Source organism: Mytilus galloprovincialis, chromosome 10 (assembly GCF_965363235.1).
Source record: "Mytilus galloprovincialis chromosome 10, xbMytGall1.hap1.1, whole genome shotgun sequence".
NCBI classification, from domain to species: Eukaryota; Metazoa; Mollusca; class Bivalvia; order Mytilida; family Mytilidae; genus Mytilus; species Mytilus galloprovincialis.
The window spans coordinates 12,759,139-12,782,209 of NC_134847.1; the positions used below are offsets into that span (position 1 = coordinate 12,759,139).

Sequence of the window (23,071 nt, forward strand, 5' to 3'; positions counted from 1 at the left end):
CTAAATACACCAAGAAGATGCATTAATGATGAATTACATTTTTTATTTATTTTCAGGTTTTTGTAGTTGTGTGAAAGGTTTTCGTGGTAGGTCTGAACCGTCTATTAAGATTTTTGATATTGGATAATGAAAGTTGAAAGTCAAATTTCAAACTTTTAGAGCCGTATCAATATAACAATAAGAAGATGGAATGTAATTGCTATTGAGACATTTCTCTAAAAGGGACAAAATGACACATAAACCAATCACTATAGGTGATCATTGTGCCTTAACAATAAAAAAAATCCATACTGCATAGTTTGTTACAAAAAGCCCCGATATGATATATGTAAAACAATACAAACGAGAAAACTAATCGCCTGGACTAAGTAAAAAGTATAATGAACGAAATGCAAGTATGATATACAACAGCAAACGACATTTTCTGATTTACAGGCTTCTAACTTTGAACAGGCAAGTAATCAAGCGCATAACCCTCTTTTAACCTAGGACAGTGATGTAAATACTCAACATATGAACACACTTTCAAAATCAGTTCAGGCTTAACGCATGATCACAAATAAGAAAAACATAGATACGGGGAACGGTATTTATACATCCCTACAACAACAAGTTGTAGTCAAACACTGAGTACAGATCTGAGTGTACCTGCAGTTACTAACAGCTTGCTCAAAGCAAATACAAGTAACAACTAATAAAACATGTATCAGCACACAACAACCATTCAATGGATGTAATATAAAGATGTATTTGAAATGAATGTAGTGGCCATACTTGCTCCAACGATTTAGGGTTCGACATCTTTGGTCGTATCGGAGCTTTTTATTAGATTTTGTTTAGATCAAAGCGACCGTTGACATCAAACTTTAAATTAACTAGTGAATTATGCTATTTTCATTTATCAAAGAATATACTATTGTCTAGTAGTTTGAGAAGTTCCTATGATGGTTAACATATAACAAATAACATTTTGATTTACCACAAATTCTATAAATATATCTAAATTCAATTGGATATCGAACGATGCCGTTTTACTATATATTTTCTTCTCAGGAAGTTCTTTGACGAATGATTGTTAAAAGTAAAGCTGAAGTAGTCTCTTTTGCCCATATAAAATGCAACTTTAAAAACAAAGTTTGTCTGATTTAAATTGATTACACAACTAAATCATCTTGTTTACAGTCTTTACAACTGGATACTGTTAATTAAAAAAAAATGATTATATCATTTGCTTAACACTTGCTTTCATAGAAAAAAACAAATACTACATGTGTAAAGAACGAATATCCTTAGAGTATAATATATGATCATAACTGTATTACCTTTTCGTTGTTTCCGTCTTTTAATACCGTCTACAAAAAAAAAAGATATACAAAACAACGATAGAAATTTATTTACACAATGTAAAATTACTAGTTCAGTGTTAGTTGTATTTCTGAAGTGATATATTGTTTTGAAATTAGCCTTTCTCTGTCAGATATCTGTAAAACAAATTTGTTCATATTTATATAAAAACAAGAAAATCTGGTATAATTGCCATTGAGATAATCATCCATCAAAGACCAAATGATTCAGAAGTTAACAACTGTATTCCACCGTACGGCATTCAACAACGAGAAATTCCCATACAGGATTGCAAAACAATTACATATTACAGCACTATGTATGAAATCGTTTAGATTATAATGACAAATTGTTTTTTAATCTGTTTCCCAAAATTGATCGCCTTGAAGGTCACAAAAACATTTTATCAAAATCAAAGGAGTAGGTCCGGTAAGGGCCGATTTTGGCCTCAAATTTCAGTTTCATCTAACGAAAGATTTTGGACACTTTTTAAACACTTAAGTGTCTATTTCAATTGATTTAATTAGTTTATGTGAAAGATTTTAACTGATGTAATCATTTAAAACGCTCCGATTCAAGCTTAGATATAAAAATCTATCAGATATGCCAAAAAATGTCACTTTTCAGATGGTTTTTGTTAAAAATGAAAGTGGCCGCATCCGTGTTCATCCTCAACCTTTATATATGTTATGTATTAGCATCTAATACAACTTACATTTCAATATTATGAATGAACACGAATGCGGCCACTTTCATTTATGACGGAAACCGTCTAAAATATTACTAAAACGAGCAAATTCTGAAGATTTCAGTAATTTAGCATGACTTAATGATTCTAGTACCCTATATATGTGCATTGTATTGTAAAAAAACAGCCCATATTTCTGTAGCAGAAGCCTTCTTCTTTCCACTGAATAGCTAAAAGATTACATTTTCACAATTTTGTAAAACTGCTATATTTTGGGGCCAAAAAAGGGTCTTACTGAACCTACTCCTTTGTCAATAAAGATTTTCATTTTGTAATTATTGGCGGATTGAACTCCCTCTTATATGTTATGTTTTTAAAAAATCTTCCTGGAAATATATGTTTGATTATACCCAAGTGTGTAAAGATGTGAATATCAGTGACAATGCACCTACGTCATATAATTGTAGTAATTTCGATTGAATTTATGGCCCCAGTTCAAATGTTATAACAGAAGACCATATCATCGTTCGTGACCGAGAGTTGAAATCATTCCTCAGTAGAGGACCTAAATGTCGCCAAGTCAATTATTAATTTGAATAAGTGTCGTAATATCATGCACAATTCATTCCAAACCTACTGCTTCAGATTGATAAAACGAGAAAAATCTGGCAAGAAATCTTTTGCCTTTTTTTTTAATTCAGTCATGAACATAGTAGTTGAAATACGTATACAACATTTTAAAGAACATTTTACTCTTAACCATAACCCTAATAAACCTATTTTTTGTATCCAACATAAACTAAAAGAACTCGCCAAGATATTTGTTTTTGTCCCGGCTGATAAAGCTGTTAATAATGTCATTATTGTTTGACGTAAATTTCATATTGAGGTTCTGCAAAAGGAAATCACGAATTCACTAACATTCGAAATAAACTCATCATAGATACCAGGACTTAATTTTTATATATATGCCAGACACGCGTTTTGTCTACAAAAAACCAACTGGCTCGTTTTTTAGAAAATGATATCTGTAACAAACATAAAAGTTTTCTACTTCTTAAGAAGCAAAACCAAATGCAATGATAGTTCCAACTATAGACTGGATTTCGAAGCTGCACAAAACAATTTACAGATATAGATTTATTTTCTAGCAAAAGTTGCATTACTAAACTGTCTTTCCTACTTACTAGTACATATTGTACAACATAACACCTGGATATTAATTGTTCAAATAAGGATTTTAAAATAGTGGAATTAATTACCTAAGAAGTGTTGAAATTCGTTGGAAGTATCGGATAATTTGCATGCCTATATTGGTGCTTTTAAATCTGTTTATAATTCTGATTTTATTACCCTATACACTACTTTGCCTCATATTCTTATTTATAAAGTCAGAATGCGAATATATATGTTCAAACTGTTCTAAATTATTTTTTAGTAACAACAAACAAAAGAACTTTGTCTATTGGACATGCTTTGATACTATAACTGCCTATGAATTTTAACTAGATACCATTTTGTTCGCGGTTGAGATTCCGTATATCGTCAAGTCATCGGATTAACAATTTGACTAACTGTAAATCACTTATTGCCGACCTTTTTCTGTATTGTTATGAGTTCCAATCTATGACTAAAATCAGCAAAGACCTTTCGAATCAAGATCTGATATAAAAATTTAATAATACTTTAAATATTTTGGTGATATATTGACTCTCAATAACGACGACTTCAGTATGTACACTAAAGATATTTATGCTGTTGAATAACTTAATATGATATTAATATTAACAATGAACCTAGCCCTTTCCTGGATCTTGACATCTATATCATTAAAGGGAAGCTAAATACCAAAATGTATGATGAAATAAAAGATTTTTCATTGCCTATTATTAGTTATCCCTTGTCACCATCTGACGGTGTTTATATATCAACTTGTACAATTCGCTCGTGTATGTAACAACGTATTAGATTTTAGCGAAAGAAATATGTGTATTACTGACAAATAAGTACACAAGGGTTTTCGATATCACAAACTAGTCAAAACATTAACGAACTTTTATAATTGACATACGGACATCATTTGTAAATATAAATCAACATACAGACATCTTATTCTCTCAGGTATTGCATATAAAATCTTTTATGGTTATATTCTTTACAAAGCACAAAAATATCGTCATTCACATCAAAAGCAAACAACACGTTTAAACATACTTATTTAGAAGGGATATAGTTACGATTCTTATGTCAGGTAATTAAAGATGGCATATCTTGGTTTTAATGTTGACTCACTTATAGGGTCTTTTCATAAAAAATAAACACTATTATCCTAAAACCAGTTTTTGGCATAATACGGGCAATATCTACAATAACATGCAAAATAAGATAAACGGATTTTTTCTGAGACAAACTTTTTTATTTACCTTGCATTGAAAATTATGCATAGGAATGATTTCTTTTTTCAGCTTGTAAGGTCAATCTTGTGGTATTACGTATCAATAATAAATAATTAATAATAAATAATCAGTATTGCCGGATGTTACAAAAAGTAAGAAAACCGCACAGGGGTCATCATTTACTATGCATACCAAGAAACAAGAATCTAGAAACAGCACAAAATACACAGAAATAATATATCCCATCATTTTATATCGTGGCCTTATATAGCGGACTATAGGGTCTTAGGTTTTCTCATTGTTGAATGCCGATATGTTGCCTATAATTTTAAAAACATCCAGTTCATCTGAACTTTGGTAGATTCTTGCCTATTTGGTACTCATAACACATCTCCTTATCTTTTTCTTTATATGAAACCATAGGCGGATCCAGGGGCCCCCTTTCGCGGGAAAAAATGGTTGAATATACAGGAAAGCACTGAAGCAGGACTGTAGCGGGATCCCTCTTATGGCTGTCAGTCACCCCCTCCCACGCTTATAATAAGTTCTGGATCCTCCACTGAAAACATAAGCTGGCTTTGTCTGTTCACGTGCTTAGGAAGACAAAGCCAGGATAAGCAAAAACCCTACTTAAACCTTTATAATCTTTCTAGGCAAGACCCATCTCAAAATTGATAGTTTCTTAACCAGTGTGCTTATCATCAGGATAAGCAAGGGGGAAATATAACAGTGAAAAAATACAACTTTTCCCTACCCTTGACATTTACCCTATTCCCTGCTTTTTCAGTCAAGAGGGGAAAGGTACACCTATTACTTCAAATTTGAAAGCATTCATCCTCTCCAAGCCTAAGTTCCTTTTTTGACTCAATCCCCAATTATGTAAATATTCGGGGAACCAATATGTAGGTCTGTCTATAGAATAGGGACCATCTTCAACTTACCTTAAGGTATGGAGGTTCTATGGCTACGGCCCTTGATGTAAGAACCATAGATACCCTTTGGTATATTTATCCCTCATTAGATTTTTGTCTGTTTGACATAATACTCACTTTATTTTATTTCATCGGTCAATCTTAGCTCACCTAGCCCGAAGGGCCAAGTGAGCTTTTCTCCTCACTTTGCGTCCTTTGTCCTTTGTCCGTTGTCGTCGTTTGTCGTTAGCTTTTACAAAAATTTTCTCCTCTGAAACTACTGAGCCAAATTAAACCAAACTCGGCCACAATCATCATTGGGGTATCTAGTTTAAAAAATGTGTGGCGTGACTCGGCCAACCAACCTAGATGGCCGCCATGGCTAAAAATAGAACATACCGGTAAAATGTAGTTTTTGGCTTATAACTCAAAAACCAAAGCATTTAGAGCAAATCTGACATGGGGGTGGATTGTTTATCAGGTCAAGATCTATCTGCCCTGAAATTTTCAAACGAATCTGATAACCGGTTTTTTGGTTGCTGCCCCTGAATTGGCAATTTTAAGGAAATGATGCGGTTTTTGGCTATAATCTTGAATATTATTATAGATTGAGATAAACTGCAAACAGCAATAATGTTCTGCAAAGCAAGATCTACAAATAAGTAAAAAATGGTCAGTTGACCCCTAAAGGAGTTATTGCACTTTAAAGTCATTTTTTACCATTTAGTCATTTGTTATGTAGACGAAACGCGCGTCTGGCGTACTAAATTATAATCCTGGTACCTTTGATAACTTTTTACCAATTTTTCCTATTTTTTTTCTAATCTTTTACAAAAATCTTCTCTAAAACTACTCTTCCAAATTTAACCATACTTGACCATAATCATCATTGAGATATCCAGTTTAAAAAATGTGTGCGGTGACCTTGCCAACCAACAAAGATGGCAGCCATGGCTAAAAATAGAATATAGGGGTAAAATGTAGATTTTGGCTTATAACTCTGAAACCAAAGCTTTAAGAGCAATTCAGAATGGGGTTAAATTCTTTTGCAAGTCAAGATCTATCTGCCCTGAAATTTTCAGATGAATCCGACAACTGGTTGTTGGGTTGCTGCCCCTGAATTGGAAATTTTTAAGGAAATTTTGCTGTTTTTGGTTTTTATCTTGAATATTATTATAGATAGAGATAAACTGTAAACAGCAATAATGTTCAGCAAAGTAAGATCCACAAATAAGTCAAACATGACCAAAAAGGTCAGTTGACCCCTTAAGGAGTTATTGCCCTTTGTAGTCAATTTTTAATAATTTTGTAAATTTAACAAAATATTTTCCTCTGTAACTAATGGGCCAAGTTTATTATAAATTGCGATAATTGTAAGAAGCAAAAATGTTCAGTAAAGTAAGATCTACAAACACATCACCATCACCTAAAAAAAGTTTTTTGTCATGAATCCATCTGTGTCCTTTGTTTAATATGCACATAGACCAAGGTGAGCGACACAGGCTCTTAATTTTGGCTTTGTATCGCTGAATACTGAATAGTTTTAGTTGAACTTCAAACTTACTACATGCATCCAACTTCATAGATGACTTCTAGTATTAATAATTGAAACAGAAATTATACAGCACTTTTTAGTCAGAGTTCTTTCTTTATTTAAATTGGTGCAAATACACCTTGTCCAACTTTTTTTCAGTTTCAAATTAGGCAACATTTTTTTATTGTTACAAAGGAAACAATGATATATATTTTGGTGAGCTCATTTCACTGACAGAATCAAGAAGCGTTGATTCTAGAAAAAGAATCCACGGCAAATGAATAGGCTGACGTCACCACAATGTCTAATATTTTATTTTATTTTCATGATCAAGATAACTTTAAAAAATATTTTGTTAAATTTACAAAATTTTTAAAAATTGACTACAAAGGGCAATAACTCCTTAAGAGAAATAAGAAAAATAATGCAATAATAAACCATTTGTAGGTCGTCTTTCCATCAATGAATTTTTGTAAATCGATCAGGAAACATCTGTGCAAGATAGTAATATCATTTCATGATGAAAAAGTCTCTCTCGACGTCAGAAAATCGTTTTCTTGTACCGATTCCGAAAAATATGTATATTCTGTCGTATCTTTTATGAAATAACTGAGATCAGTAATGACTTCTGGTTAATTCAACGTTACTGATAGTCACAAAAAATAGGATTCAATGTTACTAGAACACGTGGCTCCGTGACTTTTGCCTTATTTATATCTGGATTTATATTCCCTTGCACTAGATGTAAATAGTATTCAATTGCGGGGTTTGCATTTTGGAAATTTTATTGCAAATAATATTTTATGAATGAACGCAGATACCCTTTTTTTTTTTAGTATTTCAGTTTTTTATGTTTTATTTTAACTTTAAATATGATTAAAATTAAGAAATGTGTTTTAATATCCGATTGACTGCTTCGACAACGATGGAATTTCCTGAGAGAAGAAGACATATACTATTGATATCAGTATCGGATCCGACCCGGAACGTGTTAGTTATTGATGATATTTATTATGTTGAAAACAAATGGAATGGTGTAAATTTTTTATCAACACAATTGTCCTATTTTAGTTATATATAAAGTTGAGTTATTTGATTAGTCGTTTTTACATCATGACGGCTTACAAACTAGATAAGGATAATTTGTAGGTAATAAAATATTATATTTTGAAAATAATTCAGAAATAAATGAAAGCCTATTTCCAGAATAAGAAATTAACTTGAAGAACTTTCAAAGCGTGTTTGTACCGGCCGATAAAGTAGCCACAAATGTGTAAGAATGACATGTTCAATTCATCTATATTCAAGTCCGTGCGCTTTACAGAGAGTCATATAGTAAACAAACATATCATAACCACATCGCAGCTTTAGGCTTCTTCTGAAAATGTGAAGGTCTCTTCTATGCATTGGTTACATAAACTACACAAAAAAACTGAAAATAGTTATCAAAGGTACCAGGATTATAATTTAGTACGCCAGACGCGCGTTTCGTCTACATAAGAATCATCAGTGACGCTCATATTAAAATATTTATAAAGCCAAACAAGTACAAAGTTGAAGAGCATTGAGGATCCAAAATTCCAAAAGGTTGTGCCAAATACGGCTAAGGTAATCTATGTCTGGTAGTAAGAAAATCCTTAGTTTTTCAAAAAATTGAAAGTTTTGTAAACGGGAAATTTATAAAAATGACCACATTATTGATATTCATTTCAACACCGAAGTGTTGACTACTGGGCTTTTGATACCCTCGGGGACGAAACGTCCACCAGCAGTGGCATCGACCCAGTGGTGTAAATAGTTATCAAAGGTACCAGGATTATAATTTTGTACGCCAGACGCGCATTTCGTCTACATAAGACTCATCAGTGACGCTCATATCAAAATATTTATAAAGCCAAACAAGTACAAAGTTGAAGAGCATTGAGGATCCAAAATTCCAAAAGGTTGTGCCAAATACGGCTAAGGTAATCTATGTCTGGTAGTACGAAAATCCTTAGTTTTTCAAAAAATTGAAAGTTTTGTAAACGGGAAATTAAAAATGACCAAATTATTGATATTCATGTCAACACCGAAGTGTTGACTACTAGGCTGGTGATTATCGTTTCATCTCGGCCTCTAGTAAGTATTCTACAACTAATCGTTCAGAGTTTTTAACAAGTTCATTAACCACTACCAAAGAATTTTTCATAAATTATTGTAATAAAACAGTTTTAACTTTTCGACTCTTTACACTACACTTTCACACAAAATAAATCCTATGTAATTAGATGGTCGTTTGGTAAATCTGAATGCGAATATATTTGCTGCAACTCATTTAAAGCCTTCTTCTCTAATGAGAAAGGTAAACATGCTAGATATACTTATTGGAGGTGTGATGAGGTGATTGAAGCTGTTAATTTTTACCCTGATAATATTTATGAACGTTTCGGCAACAAATTTATCGACAAATTGTAGGTTATCTAATTGGCACTAGATGCGCTATTAAAATAGAAGATTTATTTTTGTACTGTTATGTATCACAGTTTATGCCCAAACGCAGTAAAGACCCATTATTTTGATAATATTTTTTCTCTAGATATAATCAAGAATTTTCGAAATATACTGCCAAAATTTAACCAAACGAACTTATTTTAAATAAATAAAATTTAGAAAATTTAATAACTGTCCGTTCCTTGATTTATATATTTCGGTTTTACACGGGCAACTCCACACTGGATTTCTATATATACAGGTTATAGAACATGCCAAATTCAGCTTCAGGTTGCTCAATAATGATGAAATCTCCATACTGACTTATTAATGTATTGATTAATTTAGCATAATATTTTGTAACAAGAATCTGTTTATATTTTTATCGCATCAAAGAAAAAATAGATGAAAAACCAATGTTTCTCTGCTTGTTTATTTATATAAAACTGTGTTATATGATACTGTGTTGTCGTCTTAATTTTACTTATACCTTCTGAATATCTGTTTTCTTGATCTGCAATAAAGTATAAAATCTGGTGAAACTAACTTGTAAAACTGTAATAATTTAATCAATAAACACAAAGAGTGAGACGAAAGGCATGATTTTGATTTGGTCTCTGGACAGATATATGTAAAAAGTTTCAGAAAATGTATGTCTCCAAGGGATTGAAATTCTAGTTTTCGACATTTTTTTGGAAAATATATCACATCTTTACCCCCTTTTTGCAAATTTTGTAGCAATTAAATGTAGATTGTTATCATGGATACACCAAACATTTTTTTTAACCACTTTAACTATAAGAAATCAACAAATTGGAAGATACTGATTACAAACATATGTGCATATATGACACAAATAGTAGGCTTAATTTGTAGGAAAGCAAGAGAAAGGGAATGATAAAATTTATCATGGTAATGTTTTTTTCTTTTTCCTAACTGTTTATTGCTTCTTTAAAAAAATTACTGTACGAAGTCAGGAATATGACATTTGTTTTCAATTCGTTTGATCTGTTTGAGCTTTTGATTGAGCTATTTGATTAGGGCTTTTCATTTTTGAAATTTTCCTCCGAGTTCAGTTTTAGTTTTTATTTCAAGGTATAAAAGTAACTTTTTAACACTACTAATCAGATCTTTAATATGAATATTTTTTTTATACTGGCATGGTTTTGAAAAAGGATAATAACAAAGGGGATTTGTAAATTTTAAACATTCACCGAATACCATGACCAAAGGACAAACGATATGTAAATAGTTTGCATACTTTGAAAAACAAAAATGCTTCTACAAAAGTCGCATTTGTGTTTTTAATTGAGTTTAACGCATATAAGATTTTTGTGTCCATAGGATTTATCAGCGACCATGAGATGAAAACCATTGGTATTGTGTATGCATTTGGCCATTATTACACCATCATACACAAATCTGATGAATTTTAAGTTTAGCAATTACATAACGAAAAAGTAATGTGCTCTTTTAATTAGACATAAATATGCAATTTCAAATAGTAATTTTTCAAGGACTCATTTTCACAAATTACGATAATCATAGAATGAATAAAAGTACGATTTACCTTTTTTCTTCCTTTCCTCTACAATCAATGATTGAAGTGGAGATTTTACGTCTGTAATAAAAAAAAAACACAAACAAACCATAAAGATGTTATTGTAATAGTGAAATGTGGATACATTCGAGAACTAATAAAAAGGAAAAAACAACAGATTTTACCCATAAAGTACTATCAACTATTATTGAGTTCAATCATCAATAATTCAACATGTTTAAAAAGTTGAAATAAGAACCACACTAGCAAATCTAGTTTTAAATATGAAACCAGATATGCTTAGGACGCATAAAATATTTAATGTGTTATTACTAAAACAGTTACATATAGCTGGTTTTGCTACGCATGCTAATATCATAACAATGCACTTCAACAACTACAATTCAATGCAGTATGTAAACTAATAGTATGGAATACATTTTATAATTATCTTAATCGATTACGACTGAAATGCATATACCTAGTTTCTTGTGTATTGTATTTTGTTAGCTATCTATTTGGCTGGAGCATATAAAGAACGCGAAATTTATAACATAATCCGTCACAATAGATAAATTATGGCTGAACAATACAGGTAAAACCTTATCTATCGTACGGCGATGCTTCCATATTTATATACCGAACAACCCTGTACTCCTTTTATGAGATTGAAATACAAGTATCAAAACAAAGGGTTTATGCAAAATATGCGCGATAAAACTATATAATAATCCGTGATGATTCTAAATTGTTTTAAGAAAATTGTTTGCTTGGTAAAATAAGAAGAAAAACAAACTTTATAACTTGTATATTCATATACCGAAGCAATTGATTCATTTTTTTTTTGTCTAAATACATATTTTTTGTACTTAACTGAGTGTTGCTATCTGAAGTTTATATATAGATTAGTGAGTTTATTTCAGAGATAAAATGTGTTTTATCCTAAACTCTCTGACCAAACAATGTAATTTGTTCTACCAATATTGCTTTTCTTTGAACAAGGGATTCATTTATCAGTGTCGCACATGAATATTACACAGTAACATTGAACTATTGTTTGCATAGGTTACATAGTTTCGAACCTATCATATTCAAATTTTATAGATATGAAAATTATATAAGAACTATGAAGGTGTGAAATGAAAAACAGTATTCAGAACTAAGAAAGATAATTCATACCTTTTTCAGTAATCCAAAATTCATATGTTCCTTTAAAAACGAGGCCATTTCCTGGACATCTGGCTGATAATCTTACTCCATGTGCTTCTGAAAAGTCAAATCATTCTGAACGGTGTAGATAAAAAGTTTCATTTAAATCAATCTCTATAAGCAAAATACACAAAAAGCTAAAGAACATTATAAGAATATGTACTTTAAATGATAGATAAATGGCCAAGTTTGTAATGCGATGTTGATGATGAGGGTGGTAATGTAATATGGTCCAGATATAAAAACAAGACAGTTTTTTAATGAAAAATATCGCAACTGCATGACTCCTGATAAAAGAGAGATATCTTGTGCCGATGTGGATGATATTTCAAGTTATGCATTCATGTCGTAGTCACAGTCAAATAAACCAGTAATTGTCTTAGTCTCAAGTATTGCCAAACTTGTAATATTGTCAGATTGCAATTAACTAAAAGTGCAGGATATAGAAGTTTAGATGTTTCAAGTGCATCGGATATTCAATGCAGGTAATAATAATCAATCAAAACTAATATGTGTGTCATTGCTTTAAGAAATTAAATTCAAATGGGTTGCAAATGAAATCATGAAAAAAAAAAACACAAAATATATTATCCTATAAGATAGGAAATGCCAAAAATTGTAAAAGTCCAAAATCGATTTTTGAGATTAATTGCCATTTTATTCCTATTTCAAGATAAGTTCATTACAAAATATGCCGTAGAAGTTTCGTTTAGTAATGTCATCGAACGCATGTATAAACATAAAAAAAAAGATAAATTGCGTGATTTATCAATGTTTTTTTTTCTTCAAATTTTAGACTTCATGGTATACATCTTGACTCTATGATGAATGTCACTGGTGTAAGTTTGTCGTCATTGGCCAGCTGTACACAGAGTGGTAAATAGTTCGTTTGTCCTTGACGTTTTAAAACTTTGATGACTTTTACGGTCTGATACTGAATAATCTCCAGGGGTCTATGTCCGATGTCGCTCCCAAACTAAACTTTAACATATTACCCTTATGTACTCAACACCAGTATGTTATCGTTAAATGATAATAACTCTTTTATTAAACAGTTTTCGTTTTAACCGTTTATAATATTAGCTATATAGCAAGGAAAAGAAGACAGCAATTCTTGACTTAAGGATGTAATTAGGTGATCTAAAGTAAAATTAAATAAATCAAGAATTGATACTTTAATCCGGAAGAGTATTAGTTAAGGATCAAAATAAGCTAAAAATATTGATAGGTCATGGAGCTCCTTTTACAGATATTTGATTAATAAAATATGGCGGGAAAAGGCTGATTTGGACTTTTACCTTATACATGTATTTGTATTGGTATTATTTAGTTCTAAAATCAAAATTTGTCAAATGACCTTTTCTGAGCTATAAATTTTATTCTAAAAAGATAAAATAGGTGTAAGGGGGCAAAATATTTTATTTTGTATCGTATGGAGGAACACCAAGGAGTCCGAACAATTGACACTTATTCCAAAACCTCACTTAAGTACATCTTTAAGGTAGAGACGGAATGGAAATCAACATTGTATATTTATGAAAAATGTCACAATCGTTCAAGTGAACACACAAACACACACACAAACACACTCCCCCTGAAACACACACATAGTAGTAATTGTGCTTAATAGGTAATTACATTTAAGTTATAAAAGGAAGAGTTATATTAGTTTATTACTAACTTATTCATTACAATGCTTTCATTTTCGAATAATCAGTTGCTTAAAAAAATGTGTTTGGAGGAAAACAAGTTTAGGTATTTATACTTTGAGATTACCTCTGATAAGTATTCAATATGACGATAAGTTTTCACTTCTGCTCTCGGTCTGTGAACATCAAATGAAATAAGTTTTGTAAAAAATGTTTCCGTACTCCTAACAACAGAATTATTATCTTTAAATTTACTTGTGTACCATTTTGTCCCAGGTTAGAGTAGCTATTTGACACTGTTGCTACAACATTTTGTTTTATTAATATTGTATTTATATTTTATCAAAGACTAAACTTATTCGTTCAAAGTTTTAGCTATATATATAGGCTGATAACCAAGGCTCTATGACATAATTGTTTATTGATGTTTCATTGTGACTTTAATGGAGAGTTATCTCATTAGCACTCCTACCACATTTTCTTATTTATATATACCACAATTGATATATCTTATATAGATTATGTATTATACATGAAAAGGTGAACTCAGCACCTTGGGATTGTAGTTATATATTTTGCTATTTATGCAACCATTCTTTTGGTAATAAAGTATGACCTTTAGAAATGTTTTGCTGAGATATATTTAACTAACGGTTTCCATCAACGATGGATTCCTTTAACTTAAAGACCATTCAACCTAATGTACTTTACCTAAGCTTCTACTCAGCCGAGCCTCTTCCATTTTCTTCACTACAAAAGCATTTGCTGTATCTTTGATAAAATTCCAAAGTTGATCTGCTTCAATGTTGTCTTCTGCAATATTAAGGAATTGCTGAACACGTTTCCGTCTGTCTTCTATTGCTTTGATTCCCATAAATTGTTGCTTAACGTATGCCGCTTTCTCAGCAGAGAGGCTACCAACGCTCTTGTATTGTCTGACATTTCTGTCGCAGAAAGCGTTAACCAACGGTAGTGGATCATATTCTTCCTCTAAAAGTACTCTATTTGCTTGTATGATACGCATTTTAGGGATATCTCGAGTTTTCTTCATTGCAACAGTGCCTGCAAAAATATACATTATTTTAGGATGTGACTTATTCTTTTAAAGTTACGAAAAGAATCAGAATCTAATAAGTGTGGTAACTTAAAAAATAATGTTATGAATCTTCTTTTTAATTAGTTTTAAGTACCTTTTTAATACTGATTAAGAACACCTGACATGTATTGGAATAACAGAGGAATGAAAGATACCAGAAGGACAGTCAAACTCATAGATCGGAAATAAACTGATAACGCCAAGGCCAAAAATAAAAAAGACAAACAGACAAATAATAGTACAGAAGACACCACATAGAAAACTCAAGACTTACCCGAGCCCAACCAAAAACTGGGGGTGATCTCAGGTGCTCCGGAAAGCTAAGCAGATCCTGCTCCACATGTGACACCCGTCGTGTTGCTTATGTTATTACAAATTTGGTAAATTATTCAGTTTTCCTAAAATTGTCTGGCCTGAGGTTGAAAAAGTTTAAAGTGAAGACCAGAAAGTGTATCATTAGGAAAAAAACACCCGATTCCAAAAAAACTCCTTAAAACAGAGGTAGAACAAAACGTGTAAGATCACTGTAATGCAAGCATGGATGCACAATCTGTATTTATATCAAATTGGACAATTTAAAAATATGAAAATTACAAATTTCGAATAAAACAGAAACGTACTTAATAATTTTAAATAGATAATTCCCACGTCACGCCTGTAAAACGAGAATTTATTGTCTTCGAGGTATGGTATTTCCGAGGCGTATGATTCTTTAAATTGTAATTGTAAATAGGTAGTTATATGAGTATTACTTCTAGCCTTGTTTTCGTACTGTGTATCTCAATTTTTTTCTGAGTGCAAGTTCTTCAAAATGGATCCTATGGACAATAAAACTAACATTGAAAAGATAGTTGGAGAGGTAATTGAAAAGTTTCAAAATGATTTTTTAAGTAAGCTAATTGAGATTTTCACATCAATTATGCCGGCATTCGGCAACCACAAAAAAAGAGCGTTCAGAGGTGTAGATGGGTAAACTTCAAAGTGAAATTCTAACGGCAGATACCTACACATTCCAGAAAAAGAACTGTGAAAACCAGTCCAAGTTCAACAAGAAGATGAACGCGACATTCAAAGAAGCAGAAACCTGTTTGGATCCTTAAGATGACAAGTCCGCTCATGCTAAGCAGAGAACTAGTGAAGGTATAGAACGTTTAGCTTATCGTCAAAAAAAAGTTAAATTGGCTGATTCGATTGAACATGGTTGGAGAGTAGGACAAGAATACAATTAAAACCCACTGGCCGATGATTCGAATGACGACAAGAAAATCATGAGTGCAACATCTATATATAATCAGCGAGCTAGTAAACAAACTTAAGTTTGTAGTTGTGTTATTTTTCTTAGATACAAAGGTACTTAAGTATATAGAAAACTAATAGTTCTTATATCCTAACCTAGCATATTTAGCTGACGATATCGGGATATCGGTATTTAGTCGGATCTTAATATGTACTTGTGATTTATTACAAACCGATATTTTCAAAAATAAACAAACAAATGTCGAAATGTTCAGGACATAATTAAATCTGTATTTAGGTAAGATGATGCAAGCATACGATTTTTATTGCGTCTTACACTTTGAAAAAGGAAATAATCTTTAATACTTTATTAAAATATTGTGTAAACACGTTTATTAAGAGCTCTGAAAGTCAAGTGGCTGGAGCATTGTTCTTAGGAAGTTTTAAAAAATTTCAACGACATATTTTTAACAGTGGGTTAGCTTTCATTCGTCTTTTCTATCCTATAGATTAACAACGTTTGGTTATATTTATAATTTAGAATTCAGAATCGAAGGTTGAGCACGAATGCACAGTTAATTAATTATATTGATGTGCCATTTGTATGCAAGAGTGACATTCCTTTGTATTATGTGCCGATTTGAAAAAATGTATTCGAGTATAGTCTTTCTTTAACAGGTGCATTATTTTATAATTAAGAATAGGTTTCTGATATAATTTTGAATACTTACTAGATGTATCAATTCAATAAATTTCAGTTTTTGTTATTGGTGTATCAAAACATTGATGTACGAATATAATTTCATAAATTTGAAACGTTTAAAATGATAACATACCAATATAAAGAACCGTTCATCATTTTTGAATAAAGACTTTAAATTAAAGATGAATCATTTATCTCCCCTTTAAGAAAGATTGATAGGGTAATTTACCTCAGTTATCTAATATAAATCACAGAGAGGGACTAGCAAGCAATTTTTAATTGTAGCTTATTTAACGTTAAAACAATTTTCCACTATAAACGAATGTTACTTTATACAAATAAAGAGACTTTGTTAGCTAAATCTACAAACTTTATTAGATATATTGAATTTTTATTACAATAGATTAAAATGCTACAAGTTAACCTTTTAGCACTCACAATTTCATACACCATGGAATATTTATATGTATGCAATTTTGTACCTGAGTTTGTTGTATTTTGCTTACATTAGTACCAACAAAACATTTTAAACTTAAATTAGAACTGTTTGAAGGATCTTTTCTTTTCTGTATAAAACATTTTATTTCAAATTTTCAATTATCGTCTGTCGGACAAAATGTCAACGATTTACAAATATATGATACCAGTGTAAACATATTTTAGTCTTGAGGTATGACCTGGTTAATGAAGTTGACCGATACTGTATGCAATGCAAATATTCGGTGTACAATGGTGTAAATGCAAAATGGTCAAGGTACAAAATTACTAGCTACGTATAATCCTATGTATCTCTATGTCTGGATGTTTAATCAACAAGTAACATGTAACTTGTGAAATGTACAAGGAAATAAACCAACATAGCGTTGATAAACGGAAACAACTAAAATAAATTTATACCTGATGATTCTTTCAATTGTTCGTTCTTTGAGCGTATGATGACTGAGACTTTATATTTTGTTTTTGGTGACATATGCATCTTAATGTTTTCATTATCCAAAAGTTTTCTGATAAAGCTAGTCAAATCTCCGTTAGCAATGCCCTTTTCTACGATATATTTAACATTCCCACCGGTAGATTTCAAATCCACAAGAACGGACGATTTCTTTGCATCTGTGACAGTCAATTTAAGACCATCAATCTCTCTATATTGGTATTCAGATGATTTTCCTACTCTCAAGGTCTCAATTTCCAATATTTCTTTGGTTTCTGTTTCCTCGTCATCAAACTTTAAAACCAATTCCCCCTCAGTTAAAATCCCTGCAAAACATTAATTTTAACACAAACTCATTTTAGTTCATAGAGAAAACTAGAAAAACAACTGTTCAATTTGATTATTGCAGTGCAGATATTGCTTTGAAAAATACATATAACCTGTTAAGGTTCTGTGCATAACACCTTATGTTAAGTAGAGACGCATTCGTTATAAGCAAATACAGTCTCATATAACATAAACATACACATAACGAAATTTAACTACATTTTACCTTATTTTTTAAATATGTAATCACTCATATATATATACTTAGTGCAATAAAAGCATAACGTAGATCATGGCATACATATAATTGTTACAAATAGAAGCAACGTTTTATTCCCATAGTTTCTGAGATTAATTTTTTAGGTCTATAATATTTTGTACAGATAGCAAGTATATCAATTTATAACACGAGGGATGACTCGAATGATATTATCGATCTATGTTGCCCACTGTGAACATATATATCACGTTTGAATAAAAATTAAATTCGTCAACAATGGATCTTTTATTACAATAAGTACTTCATTTATCATTCCTGTCAGTTTAATAAGTAAGAGCGTTACGTCACACTATGTACGGGTTTTACACTAAAACGAGTGAAATGTAGGTTCATAATATTTTGTCGTATAATAACACAACATAAACATAAGTACTGCAACATGTGAAAAGAAACGCCTGTGTTATGCCAGAATATTCCTTATTACATCTCTTCACATTCTTAAGCCAGCCCAGTCTACAAAATATAATTGCAAAACATTGTAATAAAACTATAATTGTAAGAATAAACAGAAAAAATATCAACACACTGTAAATTAGGCTGTAAAGATGAGCATCTATTGCTTTTGTGTAATTCCATAAACCGTGTTGTCAACATGTGAAAGTTCAAATCGAAATATTTCGTCTACGTAAAGTCAAACAGACCCTTACAGAAATGAAAAAAAAATTAACAGGAAACTCGTTGAAAGAAAACCGTCCAATGATTTATATTTCCCCTTAAAAATTGATACCCTAAACGGAACATCTTTGGCCTTGTAGAAAGATTTGTTGATGTTCTTTTCGCTGGTTCAATCACACAGAGCGTGTCATTTCGTCGATAGATAGCATAATGATACACAACCTAACTATCTGTGAAATGTAAGTTAACACCATCCAGTCACAACAAGTCAAAACAATGCATATCAATACCATATTTATCACTTAATTTCGGATTGCCGACGACCAATTCCTTGGTTAAGCTTTTCAGAAATTAGTTTGTATTTACGGATTGTATGGCACCACTACTGCGGAGAAGCTGTAAATCTGCTTCTGGTCTGAATCTTTTTCAAATAAAGCTTCGAGAGGGATTTCTCTGAATCTTGTATACGATAAAAGCTAATATACTAAACTGAATACCAACGTATCTCTTATTGAATGTTAGAAACAAGTTTTTTTTCTCAAATGTATACCAAATTGCAATAACGTTTGAGGAAAGTTGAAATATTGTAACTGGATATATAACTTTTCTGCCTTTTCTGTCTTGATATTGGGAAAACGTATCTCAACGTACGTATTATTCAAAATGTTATTAAATGACACGATCAAATTAGCCCTAATATGGATTAATCAGCATGCGCAATACTGGACGTTCATTTCCGGATCAATTTCCGTATGCCTTACTTAAATTTGGACGAATCGTTATGCAGAAAAAAGCATTTGTATTATATTTGTTTAATTAAAATCATAAGTATAAAAAGTTAACTGTTCTACAAATATTATCTAATGCGGATGATTTTACCAATTACCGCAGAAATTTTTCTTTCAGTCATTTTACTAGAATTAACAACCGTTCAAGGAATAAACAAAAAATTTCTAATTCAATATTTTCTTACGACTTCGCTTAACATACAAATCTGTAGATACAAAACTAACTAATTAAGCAAACAATTATGCAACAAGTAGTTAAAATTTGGAAAAAAATCTTCCATATGCAATTAAAGGCAACATTTTACAGTAAATTTTAACCAGAGTACATGATCTAGATATGCTTTAAATTTTTAACCTTTACGGCCGCTCCCGATTTGCACGAGAAAACGTACCATTATAGTACAAGAATCAACAAAGTTCAGTCAGAGTGTAAACGTTAACGGTTCATATTTCTTTCCATGCCGGATGAGTTTACCGACAACGATAAATTATAAACAACATAAACTAGTGATACACAAAAATGCAACTGCACGGGTTAACACTTTGTCGTCTGTCAAAATGCAGATATATCGTTATTCAATAATAATAAATCCGTTTGAAGTGTATTGGAAAATTTGATATATTAACAAGATTCCAGTAGAGGTAAACTATCAGCAAACTACGTTTTTCTTCTTGTTTTTTTCTTTTCATGATTATTGATTACCGTGTAATGGACCGTTAACATGATACACTTGAATTATTCGTTGTCATACTCCTAAGTTTCTTAACCTAATTCATATACACTCAAATAGATTACCTCATGTGGGTCTGCTGCTCCACTCAGATTTTTTCTGGTCCGATGTCATGCGGCATTAAAAAAGTACCTCAAAATATTTTAATAGGCTGGTCCTATCCAGGTTCTGAAGTGTCGGGTTCGAGATCCTGAGTTAAAATCATGTTGTAGTTTGTGCGCTTTTGTGGATTTTTTATTTCAATTGAAAAACTGTCACCTGCGAATTGCATTGTTGTTTACGTCGTCATGTCAATAAACTTGAAGAAGGATTGATCAAATAGCTGAGAGAACACAGAACATAAAATAACGCTTTGATCAGAAAAGTGATGTGATTTTATGATCTAAACAAAGCCGTTTGACATAGAATAAAACGTGTACGTCCAATTAACACCTGCATCACGCAAAATAGATTAAAAGGCTTCTAAAAAAAACCGATTGAAGCACCAAAAAGGGTACTTTACACCCTAGTACACAGTTATGTCGTGGTGCATTTCTTTTAGACAATAAATGAAAAAAAAAAAATAAGCTAAGGAAAAAATAAACCATGGTTAGCTAAATCAATACTAGGCATTAACCGAATTTCACAAAAAAGGAAATCTGAAAAGCCAGAAAAGATTCATAGGTTAAAAAATACCAACGTGTTATCTTTAAAAAAAATCATATTTGAGTTATATAATATTGATAACCGTAATAAAAAAATTTCAATTCAAAAACATAGTATTCGTTATTATTTGTAAAGTCTGAATTTTCTAGTTACCAAACATATATCAACCGCTAACATAAAAATTACAAGTTTTTTGATTTGAGCGTTACTGATGGAAGTATATCCAGAAACTCGATTTAGAGGAACAAAATTAGTTAAGTGCAATTTTCGTGCTTTTCAAAGCTGGATTGAACTCGCTGCTGGTGGACTTTCAGTCCTCAAGGATATCATCAGTTCAGTAGTCAAAACTTCTGTATTAACAGTATTTATAACAAACCTCTCTTAATTTGTTCGTTTATTAATTTAGAAATGATTTAGAAATTTAGGTTTCATTTTCTTTAGCTATCGTTAACCAAATGATTAACTTCGCTTTCATTAAAAAAATCATTTTGAATAATATAGTTCTTACATTGATTGCGTTTTGATATATCCTTGTCTTTGAAATATTTAGCTTGGAGCGATCTTGGGAAAGATAAATGAAGGAAAAGCGCATTGGACGCATGCAATTTAAAAAATAGTAAAAATGCTTTATAATCACATATTATACTGCAAAATTTCAGTTTCTTTATTCTACTAGTAGACCCCTTCATGTTTTCTTGAAAAATTCCGAGAGGTTTATGACTTCCATTTAAAGCCTCGGTCACACCTTACCGGATAGCACGAACGGACGCCTAACGGATGAAAATAAAAGTTGTCCGTTGACAAAATTGTTATCCGTTGGGAGTCCGTTCATGTACTGACCGAATAAAACGGACGTGTAACGGATGCATAACGGACACACACCGGATATGCAACGTACGAGAAACGGACACGTACCGGACAGAACGGATGTCGAACGTACATCCAACGGAAAAGAAACGCATAAAACGGATACCTAACGGAAGAGTACCGGATAAAACGGATGAACAAGATATACGGAAAAAATCAAAGACGTCAATAAAAATACATGTAAATCGCATAAATATTCAAAATGTTTCTGTGTAACTGGTTTTGGTTTGATCTTCAAAATTCCACCAAAGGGCAGTGTCTGGCCTGAATAAGAACTGCTTGATTGTGAAGACGTGTCCTTACTCTTAGATCGATTATGAATAATAAGAATTCATGAACCTTAAGAAATCTGAATTACCAATACTTGGCATTTCTGACGCGATCCGTTAATCATTCGTTTTATCCGTTATACGTCCGGTAGAAGTCCGTTTCTCATCCGTTTTATTCGTTAAATGTCCGGTAGAAGTCCGTTGGTGAATTTATCTTTCAGACCTCCAACGGATGTATAACGGACACGTAACAGATACAAAACGGAAACGAAACGGACGAGTATCGTACAAAACGGACGACAAACGGACATTTTATCCGTTGGACGTCCGTTCAAAGTTTTGAACATGCTCAAAATTTTCCACCGGACGTAACGGACGTCGACGGATAAAACGTACGCTTAACGGCCATGTACGGACGTCTAACGGATAGGAACGGACGTCTAACGGACATGAACGGATTGAAAAAAAGTTATCCGTTAGTCGTCCGTTCGTGCTATCCGAGGCTTTAGAGATCAACAACGTTTTGAGTGTTACTAGGGTCATTTTATTAATTTTCTGCTTAAAATCAAAAATAAGATTTATATAATTTAATCAGAAAATCATCCACCATATACATTTCAGAAACACTTTAAATTTTTCACTTGATGAAAAAACACATAGTCTAAAAATTTCCCAATTAGCGGATGATACAACTCTCTTTCTCAATTCTAAAAATTAAATTCACCAAGCATTGAACCTAATAGAAATATTTGGAACGCTTTCTGGTTTAAAACTGAATAAATCTAAAACAGAAGGTATATGGTTGGGTAGACTTAAACATTGTAAAGAAAAAAATGAAAATAT

General features: G+C 31.7%; 1 protein-coding gene across 1 annotated transcript in view; it reads right to left on the bottom strand.

Moving 5' to 3' along the window:
* The window catches only part of LOC143049871 (uncharacterized), a 35,850-nt gene that overhangs the window by 6,971 nt on the left and 5,808 nt on the right, over positions 1–23,071 (bottom strand). Inside the window, exons 3-8 of the mRNA XM_076223633.1 lie at positions 17,673–18,032; positions 14,452–14,802; positions 12,062–12,148; positions 10,913–10,963; positions 9,833–9,856; positions 1,323–1,352 (exon numbers count right to left, since the gene is read on the bottom strand). Coding sequence (XP_076079748.1) covers positions 1,323–1,352; positions 9,833–9,856; positions 10,913–10,963; positions 12,062–12,148; positions 14,452–14,802; positions 17,673–18,032 — 903 coding nt within the window. The remainder of the gene's footprint in view (positions 1–1,322; positions 1,353–9,832; positions 9,857–10,912; positions 10,964–12,061; positions 12,149–14,451; positions 14,803–17,672; positions 18,033–23,071) is intronic.